The 23,396-nt window shown below is 45.8% G+C and overlaps 2 protein-coding genes across 6 annotated transcripts in view; one reads left to right on the forward strand and one right to left on the reverse strand.

Moving 5' to 3' along the window:
• The window catches only part of HSF1 (heat shock transcription factor 1), an 89,170-nt gene that overhangs the window by 43,679 nt on the left and 22,095 nt on the right, over nt 1–23,396 (forward strand). The window contains exons 5-13 of one of the 4 annotated variants that reach the window (XM_072602695.1): nt 11,924–11,999; nt 12,159–12,220; nt 12,442–12,538; nt 12,904–13,040; nt 13,406–13,663; nt 16,369–16,474; nt 16,564–16,629; nt 17,014–17,083; nt 17,346–18,189. In XM_072602695.1, coding sequence (XP_072458796.1) covers nt 11,924–11,999; nt 12,159–12,220; nt 12,442–12,538; nt 12,904–13,040; nt 13,406–13,663; nt 16,369–16,474; nt 16,564–16,629; nt 17,014–17,083; nt 17,346–17,551 — 1,078 coding nt within the window. In that variant the 3' untranslated portion in view covers nt 17,552–18,189. Of the gene's footprint in view, nt 1–11,923; nt 12,000–12,158; nt 12,221–12,441; nt 12,539–12,903; nt 13,041–13,405; nt 13,664–16,368; nt 16,475–16,563; nt 16,630–16,989; nt 17,084–17,345; nt 18,190–23,396 lie in introns of those variants that run through there. The other 3 variants (XM_072602694.1, XM_072602697.1, XM_072602696.1) reach the window with 3 other exon arrangements.
• Nucleotides 19,178–22,253, reverse strand: LOC140500278 (uncharacterized). Of its 2 annotated transcripts, none has more exons than XM_072602705.1 (5): nt 22,046–22,253; nt 20,782–20,837; nt 20,309–20,455; nt 20,075–20,146; nt 19,178–19,323 (listed from the first exon to the last, which is right to left on the reverse strand). In XM_072602705.1, exons 1-5 carry the CDS (start codon nt 22,156–22,158, stop codon nt 19,316–19,318), a joined length of 396 nt encoding a protein of 131 aa, XP_072458806.1. In that variant the 5' UTR covers nt 22,159–22,253; the 3' UTR covers nt 19,178–19,315. The 2 variants fall into 2 exon arrangements, with proteins under 2 accessions (XP_072458806.1, XP_072458807.1); XM_072602706.1 differs by lacking the exon at nt 22,046–22,253 and adding an exon at nt 21,036–21,163.

The following is a 23,396-nucleotide window of genomic DNA, read 5'->3' on the forward strand; positions in this document are numbered from 1 at the left end:
AACAAATGATGGTGGTATTTTTGGAAGATGAGGCTAGCAGAATGCAAGATGGCTCTGAGGGGGAAAGAAGAGAATATAATAACCTACATTGAAGCTTTTGCACTAGGCTTGTGGCAATCATTCTATAGTCACTTATTATGTGCCAGGCACTGTGTAGGAATTACAGAGAAAGGCAGAATCAGCCCCTGCCCTCAACGAGTTCACATTCTAACAGTAGACATCCTGAAGACAGCATAGTGTGTACAAGCTCTGGGTCAATAGGAGGTCATCTTGGGGAGAGGACACTGGACAAGGATTCAGGAGGCTGACGTTTTAGTCTAGGCTCTGCCACTGACTGGCTCTGTGACTTTGAACAGGTTTCTTTTCCTCTCTAGGTCTGTTTTTTCATTGCTCATATGAAGATATTGGATTGAGTAGTTCCTTCAAGTTCTGATCTTCTGTGAGTACTGTAAAGTCTGCAACAGATTTCATAGGCAGTCATAGGAGATGATAGGTAGTTGATAAATGCTTTGTCAAACTTAATTAGAAATCATTTTATCCATTCCCATTTTACAGATGAGGAAACTGAGGTCCAGAGAAAGCGACATGTCCAGGGTTACACAGGTAGTAAGTGGCAGAGGTGGAATTTTAACCCAGAACCCGTGACTCAAAGAACAGGGAACATAATCTTATGCTTCCTCTCCTTTCCAAAGAAGTAAAGGTAGGGCTTGAGAGTAGACTAGATAGAGGGGATAAAGGAGGGGAAAGAGACCAGATGACTGTGGTATCCTGCATACAAGAGTAGAGATTTGATAGCAACACTGTTAGACTGAAGCCCAAGAGCTTGCATGGTGATAGTGGCAATAACCACTTCCCACTGTTCACTCAGTGGCCTTGCTGGAGCATCCACTTCAGACTGGAAATACCTAGAAGACCAGTCCAGCCCAGGGCTTTCATTTAATAGATGAGCAAGCTTGAGACCCAAAACCCATTTGACTTGCCCTCAAGGCTCTCTGATGTCTCATTCTGTCAGCCTAGCTTTCAGATCTTCTGTTTCCCCTAAGATGCAGGCCCGGATTACTCTCTCTGCTCAATAGACAACCTGCGCATTCCTGCTTTCATGCCTAGAATGTTCTTCCCATCCTCTCTTCCTTGTTAATTCCTGTGCATTATAGAAAATTTTAGAACTTTTACCTGGGAGAAATCTTTGAGCACATCTACTCATGGGTTCATAAATTTAGAGCTGACTTTTAAGGTGATATGGACCCAGCAATAATCTCCTTTCTTTAGTGCAACATTATCATTTATAACCAAACTCCCTCATTTAGTAGAGGAGGGTACCTGGGCCCAGAGAGGTTAGTTTAAAGTCATACAGGTCATAAGTGGCATAACCAAATTTTGAACCCAGATCCTCTCCACATCTTGGGCTCTTTCCATTATACCTCCTTTGCCAACTAAGATCCTAAGGTACCTGACAGTGACAACTCCCTTGAGAAGGATCTGTGAAGTAGCTGGAGGCGTGAGGAAGAGAGGTCCTTCAGCTGCTAAGCAGGACTCAAGCAAAAAGTGTCATAAATGCTGACATTGCAAAGAGTCATAGTGTAATCGAACAAGATGATGTGGACTGCGCAGCTTTTATTTTAGGTTCGAGTCTTAAGGTACAATGACGCACTAAAACAAGTTTAATAGGCAATTAAGTTTTATTAACTACAAACAGTGTAAATTAGCAAGTGCATATATATAAACGGTAGATAACAGTTAAGACAGAATAGAAAAGGAGAAAGTGTACATCACCAGCCAAGTCTGAGCTCCGACTCTTTGACAACCAGGGAGGGGAGAGCAGACAGCAAACGTCCTCCCTGGGAGAGCAGAAGCAGGCAGTCCCTTTATACATGTAACTTCAGGGAAAAGAGGACCGTTAGAACAAAGAAGGAACTCTGGCCAAAAGTTGCAGTTGTTGACTTTGATGTATGTGCCCCAAGGACTGGCCAGGTCCTTGAAAACAGACACCTCCTCCCTTAAGGAATTTTATGACTCTTAAAATAAGGGTCTCTTTGCCCTGGCTACATGCTTCATTAATTCTGCTGCTTCCCCTGGCACTCCCAGTTAAGCATATCAACTTTAAGTTACATTCTTTATGTTAGGTCATGTGATGGTCATGCAAGGGTCTGGGGAGAATTTTCCTCAGTTTCCTCACACATAGCGATAAGCTGTGCTAGTACTGCCTGTTTTTTTGCAAATGAGAAAACAGTCCGAAAGATAGGAATGGACTTGCTCAATGTCACGCAGGGAACCAGTGACAGAACTAGTGCTCTGAGTTGTCAGGAGGAAGACCCCTTGCCCTGGCGGGCCTCCTTTTCTCCTCCCTGCCCACCCAGTTCTTTTCCATTCTGACTCACCTTGTACACCTTCCTTCAGTCCTCATTTCTTTTGCAGGCCATCACCCTGCACTGAATACACTGTCCTACCTCTCCTGATTCATGTGGTTTGAATCACTTCATCTCTGTACATCTCTCTACTCCCAAGAACTGTGCTTTCTTATCCTTCATGACTCTTTGAGTTCTTGACTTATATCTTGTCTTCTGTAAGAGGTGTTCCCCAGCACCTGCACTGCTAGTGCTTTCCCTTAGACTGATTGTATCTTCTTATACAGTTTTTTACATATTATCTCCCTTATTGACATCTTAGCTTCCTCAGGATAGGGACTGTGTTTTTGCCTTTCTCTACACCTAGAGCTTAGCTTAATGACAGAACAAGTGCTTAATAAACCCTTGTTAACTAACTGTCCTCCCTTCCCTCTCCTGCAGAAGTTTCTGCTCTTGGCTCCGTCTGACAGGTTGGAGGAAGCCTGTTGGAGAGTCTGCTCTCTCCATTCAGCCATTCTCCTCCTCCCTCCCTAGGCCACAGTCTCTGCTACAGTAGAAGTGGAGAACAATGGATCTGGGCATGCATAATAAATGGTGTGAGGAAGATTTCACATGCCCCATCTGCCCTGTCTAAGGAAGAGCCCTTGAGTAATCAAATCATCCAGCACCCATCCTTAAGTCCAAGAGCCGTCTTTCATACTGGCCTGTGTTCCAGTTACCTCAGCCTCTCTGCTGCTTGCCCTTTGGGTAACCACTGCTATATGACCAGCAAGGTAGCAAAGTAGGTATCATGCTAAACTAAGAGTCTCGGAGACCCTTACTACTCATGTGACCGCAGACAAGTAACTTAACCTCTGCCTCAGTTTCCTCTTCTTTAAAATGAGGATAATAATAGCACCTCCTTCAGTATTGTGAGGATCAAATGAGAAAATACAGGGAATTTACTTTGCTGACCTTTTAAGACATTCTATAAATGTTAACTGTTATTACATTAAACATCTGACCATAGCCTTTGGAGCTTATACCCTTCCCTCATCTCTATCAAACCAGGTTGACCTCCTCAGACCCCACATGCTATTTTTCCTTTGCTGTGTGTTTTCAAGCTTCTTTTTTTTCTTTTGTTGTTATTCCATTGCTGTAGGTCTCGGATTGGACCATATGTCCACCCCTTAGAGAGAACCTCATGCAGCATACTCCACAGAACAACTGAGTCCCAGAGAAACAGGGAAGGTGCAACATTGTCCAGCTATTAAGACAACATTTCCCCTAAAACCCAACTGTTGGGAACTTGAAATTAATGTGGGGAAATTTCCCCTCAGATCTGGTTCTTTGAGCCCAGCCCACAATCTGATAGCTTTCTCCATTAGTAAGAATTTCCTCAGCCCACATAACTCACATAGGTTTGTACTTCCTGGGATGTTGCTTCATCGTCTTTAGCCTCTGATATGTGTGCCTGTCTCCCCTCTCTCTACAATAGTCCTCCACTGCACTAGAAGAACCAGAAAAAGAATCCCAAGCCCCTGTGGAATTTTCCTATATAGTCTTCAAGCCACACAGCCCTTATCAGTTGCCTCAGTGAAATTTCTCCCAAATCAGTGGCCCTTAATTTCATCTACTGCCGATTAAATCCTAGGAGGTAAACTCCAGGCACAGTTAGAAGTAATGAGGAGAAATGTAAACAGAGCCCTCACACCTTCACCCTCATATCCCAGGGACATTTCTTTTATCACCTCCTCCCCAACCCAAGGATAGTCATTTTCTATCACACATGCATTTGCAACTTGAAAGGAAACTTCTTGGTATTTCAGTCTCCCCCACAAGCACTCATGAGGTTCAACTAAGAAACCAGACCATACTATTTAATGCCCTTACTCCCAAACCCACTAATGTAACCTGTAATGGGACCAGGGCATTTTCCACCCCAGCCTTACAGCGTTGTTCTCAATCAGGCTTCACCTGTTGGTTCGTGAACATTCCAAAGAAAATTACCCCAACATGCTGTCATGTATTCAGGCTTTACAGACTTACTACAACCTCAACAAGTTGGTCCCTGAAGAGAGAGTAAGGACAATTGGTTCCTTCAGACCCTATCACTAGTCTTGGGGCTAGACCTTGTGACTTTTCTGGCCTAACTAGGCTTAAGTTGCAGCTGAAAGAACCTAGAGGTAGATATCATAAAGCTTCTGAATTTTCTCATAGCATAATTGTGAGATCCATAAGGAGTTTCACATCCATATGAATTGAAGTACTCTCCTGCCTGAACATAAGGTAATGGATTAAATCCTCTCCAAGGCCCCTTCCCCTGGCCGAGATGATGGTGTGTTAAGACCTAGAGAACCCCAACCTCCTTTCACTCGCCCAGAATATTCCATTAAAGCTCTAAAAATTCACAAGTAAGAACATCAGTAAAGAAAACCAAAGAAAAATGGCTATAAACTCTCCTTGGGTCCAAAACTACACAAGAGGACAACCAAAAATCTGTTCTGAGTGAAATCAGGGGTAGTTAGGATATACAATGTGTAAGCATCCTGAACCCAGAGCAGGAGACAGTTCCAGAGCAGCACCTGGGATCGGGCAGAGGTCTGCTAGTAGCTCAGTAGATAAGTGGTTGGGGCCTATCAGGGTCAAAGCAAAAAATGCGGAGGAGAGTGGAGGGCGGTGCTAAAACCTAAATCAAGACACCAAGAGACTGAGAACAAACCCCAAAATAACTCTGGAGGGCAGGACTTACTCTTAGTGACCAAGCAGAGCCTACCCACACAATGCAAAAGAAATAATAATAGCAGTCAGCATTTATTATAGCACTTTAAGGTTTGTAAAGCACTTTACATGTATTCTCTCATTAGATTCTCAGAAATCCTGTGAGATAGTTTCTTTACAAATGAGGAAACAGTCTGAAAAAGGTTGACTTGCCCAAGATCATACAGTTTGTAAGTATCTGAGATAGAATTTGAACTCAAGTCTAACCAACTCCAGGGCTATTGGACCACCTTAGTGCAGGAGGGAACAGAGTCTGACCCAACCAAAAGGCCCTAATCCAGAAACTGAGCCTGGAAATAGGGGTACTCAGAAGAAAATAAACAGTGAAGAAATCATCTGAGTGGAGAGTAATTCCACAGCAAAGCCAAGTAGAGCCTGTAAAGAAAACAGTGATCTGGTCACCAGGACAAGAACACCTGTTAGCAAGAAGTGAAGTGAAAGAAAAAAATGTAATGTTAAATGAAATGAGAGCTAGGGCAGAAAGAATGGAAAAGAGGATGGGTCATCTAGAACTAAACTGAAGATGGTGAACCTTATCCAGAATTGAACTCCCTCAAAGAGAGAGTGAGCCATACAGAAAGCAGCAACTTATGAGACAGCAAGAAATATTAAAAAGCAAAAGCCAAGTATTAATCCAGAGTGGGGGAGGGGTAGTACAGAAAATGTGAAATCAAAAACAGCTTATCTGGAAAATAGGTCACAGAGGGATAATCTAAGAATTGATATACTACCTGAACATTATGCCTTTAAAAAAAAAAGGCACCACAATGAAACTGTGTTCCCAGGAACATCATATCAAAAATCCAGAATTTCACATCAAAGAAAAAGCACTGCAAGCAGCTAGAATGAATGAGTTCAAAGACCAAGGAACCATGGTCAGGAACAAAAAATCTTGGCAGCTTCCACTGCCAAGATGATCATGGAGTATGATGTTCCAAAAAAGCAAAAGATAAAAGACTTGCATCCAAAAATAATAGTATGCATATAACACTTAAAGATTTGTAAAGAGCTTTACAAACATTTTATTCTCACAGTAACTCTGGGAGGGAGGTGCTATTATGTCCATTTTATAGATGAGGAAACCTAGGCAGACAGGTTAAGTGACTTGGCCAGGGTTACAGCTCCTAAGTAGTTGAGGCTAGATTTGTACTTAGGTGTTACTGACTCCAATCCAATGCTGTATCCTCTGCACCACCAATAATTTACTCTGCAAAACTGAAAATAGTCATTGAGTGGGGAAGAATGGATCTTTAATAGAATTGAGGACTTTTAGGTATTCTTGACTTAAAGAGCTGAGTAGAAGCTTTGAAATGTAAACACAGTTATCAAGGAAAAATTAGAAAGGTAAAATACATTTGAGCATTTGGAAGAGCCTATACTGTGATAAAATACTGACATTCTAATGGAGTGCAAACCAAGTGTCCCTTCAGAGCTCTGACATCTTCAGAGATCGTAGACATAAACGGAGGACCTAGGACTGGTTTTCTTCTGTTTTGATAGTTTAAAGAGAATAAAGAAAAGGATAGGGAAGAAAGAAGAGGGAAGGGGAGGGGACTTACTATCTCACTTAATAGAGTTCAAGAGCTGAAGAGTATAAAACCTCCGTTTCATCTGAGTTAGACAAAGCAGAGTTAAGCATGTGCATGCACATATACACACACACACACTTTGAAGAAGATAGAGGGAGATTTAAGGGGAATATAAGATTGGTAATGGATTAATCTTAAGTAAAACAAACACCGTTATCAGAAGGTAGAACATAAAGAGATAATAAAATAATAGCCCATATATTGATTTTTATATGCCAGGCACTGTGCTAATGATGTTACAATTATTATTTCATTTGATCTTCACAGCCATCTTGGGAGGTAGGTGATTATTAGCCTCATTTTACAGATGAGGAAACTGAGGCAAAGAGGTAAAAACGGATTGCCCAGAGTCACATAGTAGTGTCAGAGGCAGGTTTTGAACTCAGCTCTTCCTGATTCCAAGTTTAGCACTCTATATACACCGTGCCACCTAGCTGCCATTAAAAGGAAAAAAGTAAAAAATAAAAATTGATGATGAGGTGAAGAGGGGTAGCAGAGTGGAAACATCACTCTTTTACCACCTTCTTTGTAAAGAGAGAAGAAGGAAACGGAAAAGTATTAGATGATAGATGGGATAGAGGAAAATGCGTAATCAACAGTCATAACTAAACATTAATGGAATAAACTCACCTATAAAAGAAGATTAGCAGAATGGATTAAAAAGCAGACTCTGACAGAATGTATGCAAGAAACAACCTTCAGACATGAAGATTCACATAGTTAAAGTACTGGAACAAAAGCTGTTGTGCTTCAGGTTAACTCAAAAAAGGCGGGTGGAGAAATCATCTTACACAAGGTGACAAAAATAGACGTTATCAAGAAAACTGCCCCAGGTTGAAAGGTGCCATGGTGGACAAATCACAGTGGCAACACTTAACATGCAGTTATGTATTAAATTGCATCTAAAAGAGAAGCTGAGTACAGGAAGAAACACACAGTAAAACTGAATTCATTGTCCCACTTTCAGACCTAGACAAATCCAATGAATTTAAGCAACTTAATAGAATCTTAGAAAAGTTGGAGATGATCTCTGGCCATTATTGAACAGAAACAAAAAGGATTATACGTATCCCTCCACTATGTGGTGCACCTTTACAAAAATTGACCATATATTACTGCATAAATACCTCACTAACAAATGCAGAAATACTAAGACAAATCCTTTATTCAAAACAATGCAATAAAAGTAGTTTGACTAAAGGCCTTTAAAGAAAGAATTAAAGATTAATTGGAGACTAATCCTAAAGAATTGGTGGGTCAAATAACAAATCATGAAAACAAAGGAAAAATTCAGCAAAGAAAATGGAAATGAGACAATATAAAAAAACTTTGAGGCTGCATTTAAAGAATGCCTTCAAGGGAAAATGGATCTTTGAATGTTTTCATCAGCCAAAAAAAATCAGTGAAAATAGAGCATACAACTAGAGATTTTTTTTAAATCCTAGGAAAACAACAAATCAGAAAAACCCAACTTGATACCAGATTGTAGATTCTGAAGATCAAATAAAATATTGACAAATTTGAAAGCAAAAATACCATTTAATTGGCATAGTTAGTAATTTTTTTCTACTATACCCCTACAAAAAAAGGGTTGTATGTGAAACTGAGTCTCATTCCATTCCACTTGCTTTTTAAAAAAAAAAAGTCTTTATATCCTTCTAACTTCCTACTGTTCTCCTCTGCACTTTTAAAAATGTTTCAGTAGCCCTCCACTTTTTTCTTCTATATCACCGTCACTACCATACTCCTCTCCTTTAAAAATATAAAGGGAGAAATCCCTACTTACAGAAAAAATTCTAGTCAGTCAATAAGCATTTATTAAGTACCTGCTTCATGCCAAGCATTGTACTAATTAGGCACTGGGGGTACAAAGCTCCCTGTTCTCCTCCCCCTCCCCCCCAAAAAAACGTGCTCTCAAGGAGATTACAGTCTAATGGAGTTAAACAGCATGCAAATAACTGCACAAGCAAGATATATACAGAATAAGTTAGTGATAGCATCCAAAAGAAGGCACTAGCTTTAAGGAGGATCAAGAAATGCTTCTGGTAGAAGATGAGATTTTAACTGAGACTGGAAGGAAGCCAGGAGACAGAGATGAGGAGGGAGAGTATTCCAGACATGAAAGGAGGCAGCCAATAGAAATTCCAAATATGAGGGGATTCTTCAGGGAGCATCAAGGAGGCCAAGTCACTGGATTGAATGACGACTCCATGAAATGAGATGCTCCTAGGCCAGGTTCTCCCCAGTGTCCACAACACACCACTTTACAGCTTCCTTTTGAACATTGTCTTCACCTTTTAGATTGTAAGCTCCATGAGGGCAGGGACTGCCTTTTTTATTTGTATCCTCAGCATTTAACACAGTGCCTGGCACGTAGCAGACACTTAATAAATGTTAGTTGAATTTAATTCAGTTAGGAGGAAAAGTTCGAGTCCAGGCTCAGACACTTAGTTGTTATGTGACTCTGGACAATTCAGCCTCTTTTTGTTCATTTGTAAAATGGGAATAATAATAGCACCTATCTCTCAGGGTTGTTGTGAGGATCAGATGAGATGATATTTGTAAAGCACTTTGCAAACCCTTAAGTGCTGTATGGTTGCTATTTTTAATAGATGTGGGATGAGAGTAAGCATTAGAAGTTGATATGTAGATTGCAACCTTAGGTGACTGGGAGAAAAGTAGTGAAACTGAGGATTTGGGGGGACTGGGATATATGGATGAAGTATGCAAGAGAAGCATTCAGTTATGCCTCAGGGAAATTCCTTTGTACCTCGTGCCGAATTTGAATGAAATCTTTTTAACATGGAGAACTCAGGTAGTGAGGCCCCCCCCTGTACTTGATGACTCCCATGTCCCTACTTACTTTAGCTGATCTTCACATGGCATAGCATCCAGTTCTCTCACCATGCTGATCACTTTCCTCTGGACATGTTTCAGGAAAGATTGACTCTCCCAAAGGGAGGAGGATGGGGGAGAACATAGACCCCTTTCTTGGGGTTTTCAAGTGAAAGAACGGAACTTTAGTTATTTCTCAATCCTGTTGCACGCATGCCTGCGCACACACACACACACCAAAAAAAAGAGAAAAATGCATAGCAGTCATCTTTTAAGAATGCTTTTCTTCCTCTCTATTTAACCCCAATCCCTTGTTTGCCTTTGTTCTCCACTTGGAGGTTCCATCTGATCTGACCACCCATGCTGAGTCAAATTTCTTCATACTCTGCTATTTCTCTTTCTGATCCCAAAGCATAGGCATATGCATGCTCAGATACATACAAGTACTCCCAGATGCTAATCTTTAACTGCACATTGGCAGTTTGACAGCCCACAGTGCTAGGATCCTGGCAGGGCTGTACAGTTTTGACATTGAGTTTTTTGCTTTGGTTTTATTTGGAGGCTGTGGAAGGTAGGTGAAGTGCTAAGACTCTGACCAGCACCCCAGCTCAGAGTCTGGGACCCGCAATATCAAATGCTCACTATCTCTTCTTCATTCTCTTAGGAGCTACCAAGAGTTAGTAGAGTACTGAGAAAGAATGCCCCTTTCTTGTACTCACAACAGGCAATCCATATGTATGAGACTTGAGGGAAATACTTTCTATAAGCCCTGTTTTCCCCTAGACACCCAGTCAAGTTCCTCTAGTGTCCTGGGAAGGTAACTTAGTTTTTCCCTCAAACGGTGCCTTAACTGAGAGCTCAAGTCAAAGAGTACCATTTCTCTGGACTTAGAGCGCTGGCCTGTGGCAGAGTTGTATGGAAGTCATGGTCTCCTATGAGAATCTTGGTTCTCCATCCCCACCCCCAGTTTACCAGAGTCTATTCTACCCAGTAGAAAATACCTCTTCCAGGATTGCTGGGTCTTTCCTTTACATTGACCAAGTGGGGCTTGGCCTGGGGCCTGGTTGTTAGCCAATCAATGAGAGCCAATGATCTAGGTTTAAGGCATGCTCCTTAAGAAAGAAATCTAGTTATAAACCCCAAGATATCTTTTGAGGTTTTGGTGATCAAAATTTGCATTTTTTTGAGCAGAGCACCCAAAGGTAATGGTTTGTTACTGTATGTGGACAAAGGGAAGGGAAAGGGAAAGACAGAAAAAGAATGAAGGAAGGAGTGAGCTGTGTTATCCAACTGGCCAGCTCCAGTTGGGTTCCGTAAGGGGCAATTTCTACTACTGCTCCTTTGTTCTTGATGAGCACCGTCACATCAGAGAGGTAATGCCCTGTCAAGCAAGTGAATTGGATTTAGTGAGAGAGCTGCGCAAAGTCACCACCCTCACTTTCTCCTTCAGAGCCATCTGATTGGCTCAGAGTGAAGGTAAATAGTAATTGTTTCTATTTAAAGATCTTAGCTTAAACACACCAAGGTCTTGCAAACAGGGCCATCTCCTGTTGTCCTGACCTATATCTGCCACTGGACCCTGATGGTTCCAGAGTCGTGGTCCTCTTCAAGAATGAAGGACAAACAATAGCCAGGTCTGAGACAACCCACATTATCTTCTGGATGGATTTTTTTCTCCTGGGTCCTTTAAGGATTCAGTTTCTGGATTGCTAATAGGCTAAACAATAAAAGGGGGAAAGTTGGGTGGGGGGCCAACACAAAGGAAAACAGTATACTGCCTGAGCTGTCATCATCGGGATTCCTGGCACACCTTGGGCCCAGCAGCCTTGCCCTATCATATAACCTGTCCTAATTGCCATGTGATGAGATGTGGGGCTATGTTTAATTAAGCTGCATCAATGACAGCTCCACAGGAACAGAATCGTTATCTTGATGTTTCCTTGTCCCTTTCTTCTGAATTTCCAGAATTGGGGAACTGGGGTGCTGAGATCAAGGTTTTCTACCCTTATTCCAGCCTCTCTTCCTTCTCCTGCTGTGGAGCAGGACACACTTGTCCTTCCCCTCCCAAGGAAGCTTTCCCTCTCTTCACTACCCCATAAAGCTTTAGTTTGGTACAGGGGAAAGCCCCAGAGCTGAGGTCAGAGAACTTTGATTCAAGTCCTGTCAGCTATTTAGGACTAGTGTGACCTTGTACAAGACATCAATTTCCTCATCTGAAATATGAAGAGATTAGACTAAATGACCTCTGCTGTGCCTGCATTAGCTTGAACCTCATAAGGGTAGTAACTAGGCTTCTCTCCTCCAGGACCCTATGTAATGCTTGGCACAGTGCTGTTCTAGGGTACTGTGAGTTCCCAGAGCCTTCTTGCCCAGTCCCCCTTCCTTTTTTTTCAGTGAGAACGAAGCTCTATGGAGAGAGGTTGCCAGCCTTCGGCAGAAGCATGCCCAACAGCAAAAAGTAGTCAACAAGGTGAGAGCTTGTGAAAATAAGAGGAAGAAGGGTGGGTCCTGTGCTAAAGGTTAGGTCCCCCTTGGTAATTTTCCATTTCCTGGGTCCTGAGATAGTAGACATATGCTTGAGACCTTGGAATAGAGAGCCCAGGCAATAGCATTTTCTCTGTTCATACAGCTGATCCAGTTCCTGATCTCTCTCGTCCAGTCAAACCGAATCCTGGGGGTGAAGAGGAAGATGTGAGTAGTTTGTTGCAGCTCTCAGAGCAGACCTTAGGACACATCACCCCCACGTCATCTTCATCCCATAGCCTCTGAACAGACTCTGTTCTTCCAAACAACAAGACTCAATGCCCATGGGCAGGCACAGCCCTTCCTACCCAGATACTTTTTACATACACTCCTTGAATACTCTTTCCTTTCTGCCTGACCTGTTCTCCTTGTGGCTCCCTCCCTTGCAGCCCTCTGATGTTGAATGATAGCAGTTCGGCACATTCCATGCCCAAGTACAGCCGCCAGTACTCCTTAGAGCACGTCCATGGCTCCTCTCCATACACGGTGAGCGCACAGGGGAGAGAATGGGGACGAGCATCTATTAAATGCCTGCCTCCTGTGTATCAGGTTCCTGGGATAAGCCCTTCACAATTATGATCTCATTTGATAATATTCCTGGGAGGAGGGGAATGCCGAAGAGACAGGAGAAGAGAGAAAGCGATCAGGAAGAGTCAGGAAGCTGGGGAATAAAGTCCACAGTTCTGTTACCAAGACGAGGAAGGGAGAGCTTGGCCCTGAAAAGGAATCCCATATAGAGAGCCTCTCAAGAGTAGACCTTACCCCTTAATATGATGGGGGAAGGAAGAGGAGGGGAAAAGAAGCTAGGTTTGCTGCCCTGACAATCCCCCAACCCTGTTTGGCTGTTCCAGGCTTCTTCCCCAACCTATAGTGGCTCCAACCTATACTCCTCAGACTCCGCAGCCAATAGTGGACCCATCATTTCAGATGTCACAGAGCTGGCCCAATCCAGCCCCTCGACCTCCCCCAGTGGCAGCGTGGATGAGAGGTAGGGCCCCAGCACGACACCCTCCCCCCTGTTCTTGGCAGGCTGCCCCTCTGCCCGCAAGGCCACAGGGAACCTCCTTGACTTTAGTGTTGGCCTTTCTCATATGGGCCTCCCTCCTCTTCCTCTGTAAGCACCCACCCTGTGGCCTCATGCCTTCTTCTCGTGCTCGACTTGCTCATGTAACCACTGCCTTGCTAGGCCCAGTTCACAGTGGTAGAAGCTGTAGACCATGGAGCCCCAAGGAGGAAAGGGGATGTGAGAAGACAGGAGAAAAAGCTGGACCTTGGGGAGGGGCCCCCACAAGCTGGGCTGACCTTGCTTCTGGGTATCTATATGTATGGGCAAACAAACCCATCTCTCCTCAGGATCAGCCCAATGATACGAATCAAGGAGGAGCCCCCCAGCCCACCACGAAGCCCCCAGATCGAGGAGACCAGTCCAGGCCACCCCCCCTCCGTGGTGGAGACTCCCCTGTCCCCTTGCACCTTCATCGACTCCATTCTTCAGGAGAGTGAGCCCAGCACTGCCGCCTCTGTTTCTGGCACTGTGGGTGGGGCCATCTCTCCATCTCCAGGTCCCCTCCAGACTCCCGAGAAGTGCCTCAGCGTAGCCTGCCTCGACAAGTGAGTGGGTGTGCAGAGACATCACACACATCATCCCAGAGTCAACCTGAGGGAAAGAAAACATGAAAGGGCACTGGGACTCCCTACTTATGAGAGCTGGACCAAACTGACCTCCCCAGCACCCACACAAACCTCTGCCCTGGTGCTGCTGCTGCTGCTGCTGCTACTTCTGGTTCTGTCATTAACCCGCTGACTGCTCTTTGCTCTCTGCTGCTTTCTGTCTACCCATCTCCCTTCTTGGATGGGAGAAAGAGTTGTATATGTGTTCACATACTCCTTCATAGGCACCTGCCTCTGCCTCTTCAGGCTTCACCCCCACATTCCCCTAGGGAGCCAGGCACCCTTGACCCCAGCTTACCCGCAGCCCAGAGGCTAGGTCCAGCCACAGAGAACATGATGAGAGAACATGAGAACTCAGTGCTGGAAGAGGGCCTGGTAGTCCTTTCTAGCCAGGAGCCCTGGGCTAGGGTGGAAGCCTTGAGTGCATGAGCCCTCCAGACCTCACCCATCCCTCAGTCCCTACTTTGAATCGGGCATGTGCTGTTGTCTTTTGTATCTTGCAGTTTGACTCGCACTCCACAGATGTCTGAGGTTGCCCGCCTCTTCCCCAGCCCTGCCTCTTCCTCTCTGCATTGTCGATCATGCCCAGGGTTAGCGTTGCCTCCAAAGAGGGGAGGGAGGAAGGGCAAATTTGATAAGAGCTCCTGACTCATCCACTCAAAGCCCATCTAATGCTGATCCCAGCCTCCTGGGGTCAGCGACTGTGATGACATCTTGTGTGTTCAGCTCCCACAAGGGAAACTTTCCTGGCCCACAAGACATCCAAGAGGAGCCTGGCTTGGATCAGGCTGATAATATACAGGGGAGAGAGTCACTCCCAGTGAAGCCACATCAGTCATCACCCTCATGGGCCAGTTGTTCCCAGAAATAGATAGTAGAGCCACCTCGAGGTAGGCCCCCTGGTTGGGTCTAGAGGTAGTGGAGGGCCACCCACCCATTCTGCCAGCCCATTCCTCCCTGGGATACTTAGGGGGCTTGATCAGTCAGGTTATCCTGTACTCAGACTGCCTGAGTTTCCAAGGGCCTCATTTCCCTGGTGAGGTGGTGGAATCCTCAGTAAGGCAGAAGCACAGCTTGGGTAGAGGTGACCCTGGGTTTGGACTTTAACCTAGAGAAAGTTTTCAAGTTGCATTCCTTCCAGGCCCCAGCCACCCCTTACTTCATTGGTAAAGGAAATGGATTGTTCTATTGGTTGGTCAGATGAGATTGCTGTTAATCAGGTATTAATTTGTGGCTTAAGAAAAGTTTGCTTGCTGCACTAACCTTGGTCCTCAGCTTCCTATTTGGCATCTCTTCTGTCCCAGACTTCCTTTCCAGGAGCCTAACACTAAATAGCATCAAAAAATTCTTGCAGTTGAATCTCCAGGGTCATCCTGTCTGACCAGATACTCACTCCCACCACACAAGTTACCCAGCCTCTGCTTGGACACCTCCCCATAACAAGGGGCTCATTGCCTCCCTCTCACCCTGCTCTGCTGTTGGACAGCCCAGCTGTTAGTCCTTGGACATAGAGTGAAAATCTTCCTCCTTTTATTCACAGCCATTGTGCCAATGCCTGATGCCACTTAAAATTTAGTCTCTAGTCCCATACCAGATAGTTAAAGGAATTGTATTCACTCTTCTCTTTAGTCTTCTCATACAGCATTATTTCAGAACTTTACCAGAAGCTTTTTCCTTCCTAAATTCCCCTGATCCTCCAAGAAAAGCATCTGTGTTTGAGTTGCCATCAGTCTTAGGCAGGGTGGCTCAGGATCAGATCGGTGAGCTACAGAAGCTTTGCTCTTCCTTTTCCTGGGAATTGATAGCAATCAGTCAGTCATGGAGCCTTTCCTGCCCATCATCTGGAGATGAGTGGAATGTGGCGATCATAGAGGAGGGCCTTGTGCAGAGGACAGGGAAAGACAAGGCTTTGACTTGATGGGTAGGTCTTTGTCATAGGGAACGAGAGAAGCACTTAAAGGCCAAGCAGGAGTTTAGAACAACTAGAGTTGCCCCAAGGTGTACGTAACAACCTGCCTCAGTAAGTAGTGAGGTCTTCATCACTGACTGGCTTCAAGGAAAGCATGAATAAGCATTTATCCAGCTAGATTTTAAGGGTTCTTGAGCAGGGGACTGCCATGGGAGTAGTATTTTAAGTTGATCAGGTGATAATGTGCATAGCCAATCAACACTTAGGCATCTGTGATGCATGGGACACTTTGCCCAGAGGCAGAGAGACCAACTGGAGAAAGGGGTCATCAAGAATAATTGAGGCAGGAAATTAGTTAGATCAAGGGCAAATCTACAGATCTGTGAAAATGGAGGGAGCCCTGAGGTGGAAAGGAATAGTAGCAGCCAGTTATGGCCACTCTCTTAAACTTCTCCTACCCACGCATTTGTATACAGTCCCTTTCTTGGGGCCCCTTAGCCTGTAAGCCCTGCCTCTATCTTCCCCCATCCCACTCCCAGCCAAGGTGGGGGGAGCATCCCCTAAATATACCCAAGTGCTTATTCTCAGACAAATGGGGCATCAAAAACACCTTCACCCTCTGCCGGCCATGGTTGGCTACCTCCCTGTTCTTTCCAGCTTAGGATGGCGTCACATCTTTGACCTGTGCTCTGGTCCTTCCTCTCATCCTTAGTCCCTTCTTTTTTTGCCTGGTTAGAAATGAGCTTAGTGAGCACCTGGATACCATGGACTCCAACCTGGACAACCTACAGACCATGCTAACCACCCACGGCTTCAGTGTAGATACCAGCGCCCTACTAGATGTGAGTGTTCTGGGCCTGTCCACGTCACTATCCCATCCTCTTTAGTGAGCCTACAGCCCCCACTCAACAACCTGTCTTTTCTCTGGTAGCTCTTTAGCCCCTCAGTGTCTGTGACAGACATGAGCCTGCCTGACCTGGACAGCAGCCTGGCTAGTGTGCGTAGTCAAGGGCCCCTGGGAGAGTGGGGAGGGAAGAGATGGTTAGTAGGTATCCTGGGTGCCCACAACCTATTCTGCCAAAACCCCAGGGCTCCCAGTGCAGGTGTGATGTGATGGGGTGGGGTAAAGAGGGGTGGGGTGGGATGGGATGGGATAGGAAGGGAAGAGATGGGATGGGGTAGAGTGGGGTGGGGTGAGATAGGAAGAGATGGGATGGGATAGGCTGGGGTGGGGTGGGATAGGAAGGGAAGAGATGGAGTGGGGTGGGTTGGGATGGAATGTTCCAGGCCAGGGTGGGGTAGAGATGAGGTTAAGACCTTGGCCCCAGACCCAGCTGCCCCCCTCCCCTTCCCACAGCCCCTCACTCCCCACCCCCTACAGATCCAGGACCTCCTCTCCTCCCAGGAGCAACCAAAGCCTCTGGAAACTGAGACAGGTGGTGCAGACTCAGGTGAGCTGGACTCTGAACCTTGGGCTGCCATTCCCTTGATCCCCTGCTCCTGCCCCAGGGGTCCCAGTCACCAGTGCCTGAGATCTACATCTGTCCTCAGCTCTGGTTTAGCTTGGGGCCTGTTCCCCTTCTCCTTGACCCCTCTCCCCAGTATCGCACCTACCTGGGTAAGGGATCCCAATGCTACCCATGATCTCCAGTTCCAAAGCTTTCATTTTCCCTTTATCCCTACACCCATGACACTCTTCCTCTACCCACCCAGGGAAGCAGCTGGTGCACTACACAGCCCAGCCCTTGTTCCTGGTAGACTCCAGCACTTTGGATACAACAGGGAATGACCTGCCCATCTTCTTCGAACTAGGGGAGGGGCCTTACTTCTCGGAGGGGGATGACTACACTGATGACCCCACCATCTCCCTGCTGTCTGGCTCTGAGCCCACCAAGGCCAAGGACCCTGCCGTCTCCTAAGGCCCCTCTGGGAGGGGGATGATCCAGGCATCAGGGTCCCCCTCCCTTCCTTGCCAGCCTTCCTGAGGGTGGGAGAGGGACACTGTCCCTTGTGTTTGTGCTCAGAGAAATTGCCAGAAATCTAATTTGGGGCCACACATGCCTGTTGGAGGGAACCTGGCAACAGATAGGACTCAGGCCATAATTAAGGGGCCATGCTCCTGAGCAAGGGGAGAGAATGTGCCCAAGGGGCTTTTCTGGACAGAGCTTGGTATAATGGAAGCAGCCCCAGGAGAGCAGAGGTCAACAGGAGAAAGGACCCCAACCCCAACACCATGCATGCCATGGGGTAGGACCCTGCCTACCACCTCACATTTTCCTGTGGCTCCAGTGGGCAGCAGCTTATGCTTGCCCCACTCCCCATCCCTGGCTCCATATGTTCTCCTGTTGGTTGATTTGGGGTTATCTGGGATACACTTTGTACTGACCCCGCTGATTGTTGATAGAATTGTATTTTGGATTTTTACATGAGAGAAGTTTATACTTCTCCCCCTATATAGAGAATATATATTATATATACATACATACATACATATATATGTGTATATATATGCATATATATATATACGTATATGAAGACAGACAGATCTATAAACAGAGAGGCTATGGTTGTGGTTTCTCAGCTGATGGGGAGTGTTTTTCCTGGCATTTAGGGGGGAGTTACACCGAACTCTATTGGTTGAGGCTGCTAAAATGGCTTCAGTATTCGGGGAGGGAGGCCAGGAAGGGAAGGAAGCAAGAGTCTGGGGCTGGCCTCTTGGTGGGGTACCATGCCCAAGTGAAAGGGCGCTCTGTTGAGAAGGGAAAGGTGCTGAGTCCTGATGGGTTTGTCTGTGCTCCCTTGGGGTGAGATGTTTGAAGGGGTGCCCTAGGACCCTCCCCTCCAGGATCATACAGTTTAGAGCAGGAAGCCACCATATAGACTTTTTAACCCAACTCCTTTTTATAGGCGAGAAAACAAGCCCAGAGAGGTTAAGAGTGAATCATGTCATAGAAGTAACAGTGGATTATTTGCAATCATTGGGCTCCAAATTAGCTGTGTGATCTTGTCCTTCAACTCCAGGCCTCAACTTCCTCATCTTTAAAGCGAACAAGTGGTTCTAGATTTCTAGTCCCTTTTCTAAATCCTCTGATTCTTTGTGACCTGCCCAAGGTCACATTAGTAAGTGGAACCAAAATTCATAAGCAGGTCTGATAGATTGCAGATTCAGGGCTCCACCACACCTTGGCTGCCTTCTCAACCATTCTTGTTTCCCTTCTCTGCCCATTTCTCTTGCAGACCTGTTTCACTGATTCAGTCCATGTTTTACCTGGATTTGCCCCAAATCCCAGCAATTTCTCTTATTCTACATTTCATCCTTCTGCTCTTTTAGGCGAAGAAATTCCACAAATAAGGACACTAGCAAGCCAGGCACACTGACCTGAGCTCCTCCAACCTCCCTGCTGCTAACTGTGGTTGGGTCAGTGGACTCCCATTTAAGTATGGAAGGTAGATGCATTCAGATTTGTATCAAAATTTGAAGGACGAAAATTTCCTCTGAGTCACTACAACACACACATCTCTCCCTAGTCCACAACCCTCATTAGTTAAGGTCAGATTTTTCTCAGATATATTTATTGAGGGGATAGGGCAAATATTCCCTATTACCCAGGAATAAAGGAGGGAGAGGGACTAGGGTATAAAGACCACGGACTGATTCTCAGCGGAGGCTCCTGGTAGCATCTTCATAGACCTGTAGGAGAGGAAAAGATGTCATACTGAGGCTTCTCATTGAGCTGGTGTCCTTTATGTTGCCCACCTACCACCAATCCCTGAGGCCTAGGCTGCCAACCAGATTTCACTTAGTACCAGGTATCAAGCCCCAGTGTCACATTGCTACACCACCATTTCTTCTACTGAGGTCTTCACCTCTGGGGGTATAAGGAGGGCATATAAAAATCAGTGTTGGCAGATCTATCACCCATCCAGTTGGATTTAGTAACTTCTCACCCAATTTCCCATATATTCCCAGTATTGAATGGGGCCAGACCCTTCATAGATCTTCACTTTCAAGCATTTATTTGAGGAATATTTTATGGCAGGTGTGTGTCCGTATGTGTGTGTGTGTGTGTGTACACACACACTCGTGTGCAAACTATACCTCAATGAAAATCCCCTTTGACTATACCTATTCATCCTTACCATGAAAACCTTTCCCAATGGGAAATCCTTGCCTTCTGTATCTGCTACGCAAATCTAACCTCCTCTTGCCAGTGGAAATCCTTCAGATACTTGATGACAGTGATGTCCCAGCCCTGATCCTCCAGGTTACAAGATCCACAATTCCATCAATCCTTTCAAGGCCTAAAATTTGTTAATTTTTCTGGATTTCCACTTACTGCCTAGTATCCATTGTTAACCTTTCCTGACACTGTGTACTGTGCCTACACACACATACACACATGCCTTTCCCTTTGAGTCCAGGTGAAAAGTGCTGAGCTTACCTCGGACCTTCTTGCGGAAAGGGGATTCATCATCCTCATCCTCGTCCTCGTCTACTCCCTCTTCTTCCATGTCTACGAAGGGGAAAAGGGAGGGGGGACAGGGAGGGAGAAGGAAAGGTAAAAGCATTCTTAGGTCCAAACTGTCTCATCCCCCATATCCCTGCCTTAGATGGGGGAGGACCGCCCCATCAGTTACGGGATCATTGCCTTGATGTTCTGCCTGGAGAATCTCACCATCTATCTCCTCATCGCCTGCATCTTCGCCAGCAAAATTGGGGCTTGAGTCAGAATCAAAGCTCTCTAGGGACTCGGAGTCTATATCATTTCCCTCACTTTCATCCTCAGTCTGCAGGGTACGCTTGTTTGACAACGGAGCTTCCGCTGTTGGAGAGAAAATTCAAGGGGGCATAATGAGGGGAGATAGAAACCACCAAGGCTGGGAAAATGGGGTCAGAAGGAAAGGGTAGGGCAGAGGTCTCAGGACATCCTTTCCAATACAGGGTCTTCATAGTGGAAATCAAGTGATTTGGTAGGGATCTTCCCTTTCCAGGACAGCCAAAGATAAGATAGGATTCCCGTGGAGCTGAATGGCATTGTGCGGTTCCAAGTCTTCCTTTAAGAATCCCAGATATGACACCATTCCCCACAACTACCCCTTCCCCACCCCTAAATTCTTAAGATGAATAAGAAAAAGGGAAACATCTCACCTTCTACAGCCACTAGAGCCAGAAATAAAATCAGCAGAGAGACCGGTAGCAAGAACCTAAGATTGGAGTAGGAGGGAATTATCTGGGGGTCAGGTGGCTCAGGGGCTGTATGCATCCTGACTTCCATCCCAGGTGAGGTCCATACCTCAGGACTGGGGCCTGGGATCCCTTCCCCCCCAACCCTGCCATGCACATCCCAGACCCAGAAACCCTCCTCTCCTCCAAGCCTTAGACCCAGTGTCCCATGACCTCACCGGGGGCTGGGAGCCATGGCTGTGTCCAAATGAAGGGAAGAAGCAGCAATAGCCCCCCTGGGCACACACACAGCTATATGGAGGGGAGGGAGGCGGGACCTGTGCAGGGCCCGCCCCTCCCCTTTCTCCCGAGCCTATCCTTTCCTCTTCCTCTACAGTTGTATCCTCTTTCTATTCTTGCCTATTGGCTCTCATTTCTGGCCTTTGACAGAAGGCTTAGAAAATGCAAAGAAGTGAAAGTGCAGCTTCATAGACTCAAGCAGTTATGGTTTTTGTGCACGGTACTGCATGTCCTACCCAGTCCTTAAAGGTCCCAGAGGATGCTAGGTCAGGAAAAGCAGGACAATACTAAGGGGAAAGGGAGTACCAGGGCCAGTACTGGAGACAAAGCAGGAAGACAAGGTACAGGACAAGCTCCGGATGGTCCTGGGGTGAGGGGGAGGTCTAAGAACAAGAGGCCCTTTCTAGACAACCTAATTCAATGCCCCATTGTCTTGCCCAGAGAGCTGGGAGGGTGGGGAGAGGTTAACAACCAAGGGCAACTCTGAAGGGGTTTTGTTTCTCAGAATGAGCTGAAATGGGATCCTATCTCTGCCCTGTACCCCAGGATAGACAAGAGGGGCTATACTTTTATTAGAAGCGCTCTGTCCAAGCCTTTTGAACTATCTGAATTTGTACCATTGTTCAGGGCCCTCTCTAGGAAGATGGTGGAGGAATAGGAGAGAGTAGAATAATTCCCCCTACCCACCCACCCCAGTCCTAAAGTCCTAGGCATCTAAGTCTTGTGATGTTTCTCTTCCCAATGTCCACATGCCTCTACCACTTAAAGATCCTTTGTATGGAGATTAAAAGGCTGGTTGACCCAGTGGAGCTGGGAGCCTGGAACTATGATGAGCCATGTGCCTGCCCTGTCCTTCCTCCCAGGATGCCCTTCCAAAAAAGCCCAACCATCAGGGCTGTTGATAAGGATACCAAGGCTATACCCGAAGACAAAGAAAAAACAGCCAAACCTGGGCCAAGCCCTGCCTAGTTTCCGGAAAGAGGCAGGACCCATTGTACTTGGAGACCTGGAGGGCTTTCCAATCAGTCTGGGAAGCCTCATCTGCTCTAACTCTGCTTCCATCTCTTAGGACTGACCTCTCCCAACAGTGAGCCACCAGAACCTGGTAGGGGCCACTGTGACCTATACAGCATTCTATTCTTCTGAGACACCTCATACAACTCCATAGCCCTAGCAACACTTCCAGAGTTCCACTCTGGATGGTGCCAGAACATCCCTTCCAAGGGGATGTTGGATATTGATTTTGGGCTTCTAGTAGAGGCACCTGTCCTTCTAGGGGCAGTGTTCTGCCTTAGGCAAGGATGTTCATCTTCTAGTGTTATGTTTCAGACCAGGACATCCATTCTTCAGAGCCCAGTGTACTCAATCTGGTCAAGGCATCTAACCCTCAAGAGTCAACGTCCTTCAGGTTGAGGTTTAAGTGTGTTACCATGTTTACTCAACCATATCTTGCTTAGTGTCATAGTCCCAGGTGTAAAGTAATCCCTGAGGTCCCAGCTTTAGGATCTTTGATCCAGTTGAGATGTCTATATGCTTAGGGTCATGTCCCCACTGGACAGAACATCCACCATCCCTAAGCATCACTGTCTCCCCAATCCAGCTAGGTAAGCTATCCGTTTCTCAAGTCAGTGGAGGATGGAGGGGACGTTATCTTCTCTAGTAGATGCTACTTACTATTAATAACAGGGTGAGGTCTCAGAACCAAACATAAGTCCAGCCAGACCAATCTTGGGCCAGTTCTCATAATGGACCACTATCCCTAGGAACCTGACTAGCTCAAAGCAGTCCTTAATTTCCTGCTGTCCTCCACAGAACAATGGGGACCCCCATTAGAATCCCAGAAAAATGAAGTTAGTTTCTACTAGGATATGCTACACAAACCCAAAAACTGGTTAAAATGCTCCATTGTTTCATAATTAATGAAGAAAAATGCACACATACACACAGTCTTCCTTGGTTAGCATGCCCACTTGGGCTGGCAATAGTTGTTGCAGGTACCATTATGTACTAATTCTCTAGCAAGATTGGGAAAGGGTCCATCATAATCATCAATGCCAAGGAAGGCAGTGGTGGAATCAGCAGGACCTGATCAGTGAAAATTACTGCTGGGGGGGAGAAAGGAAAGAAAAGAGTCAATGGTATGCCCAGAATTAGGGCACAGGAGATTTATGTGAGTGGTGGAATTACCCACAGCTGTAAAATCAAAACAGGTTTGGTGGAGGTCTTTGGTTTTGAAATCCAGCTCTATTACTTGATAATTATATAACCTTGGGCATGTCAGTCACTGGGTCTCAGTTTCC

Source organism: Notamacropus eugenii, chromosome 4 (genome assembly GCF_028372415.1).
Source record: "Notamacropus eugenii isolate mMacEug1 chromosome 4, mMacEug1.pri_v2, whole genome shotgun sequence".
Lineage (NCBI taxonomy): Eukaryota > Metazoa > Chordata > Mammalia > Diprotodontia > Macropodidae > Notamacropus > Notamacropus eugenii.

Bases quoted from the DNA above. Each gene is read 5' to 3' on its own strand.
- LOC140500278 (XM_072602705.1), bottom strand. From the start codon at position 22,158: ATGGAAGCAGAGTTAGAGCAGATGAGGCTTCCCAGACTGATTGGAAAG. The intron at 20,838-22,045 runs GTTTGGCTGTTT...CTCCAATCTTAG, and splicing joins CTAGGCAGGGCTTGGCCCAG to GTTCTTGCTACCGGTCTCTC. The intron at 20,456-20,781 runs GTGAGATGTTTC...TCTCTCCAACAG, and splicing joins GGCTCTAGTGGCTGTAGAAG to CGGAAGCTCCGTTGTCAAAC.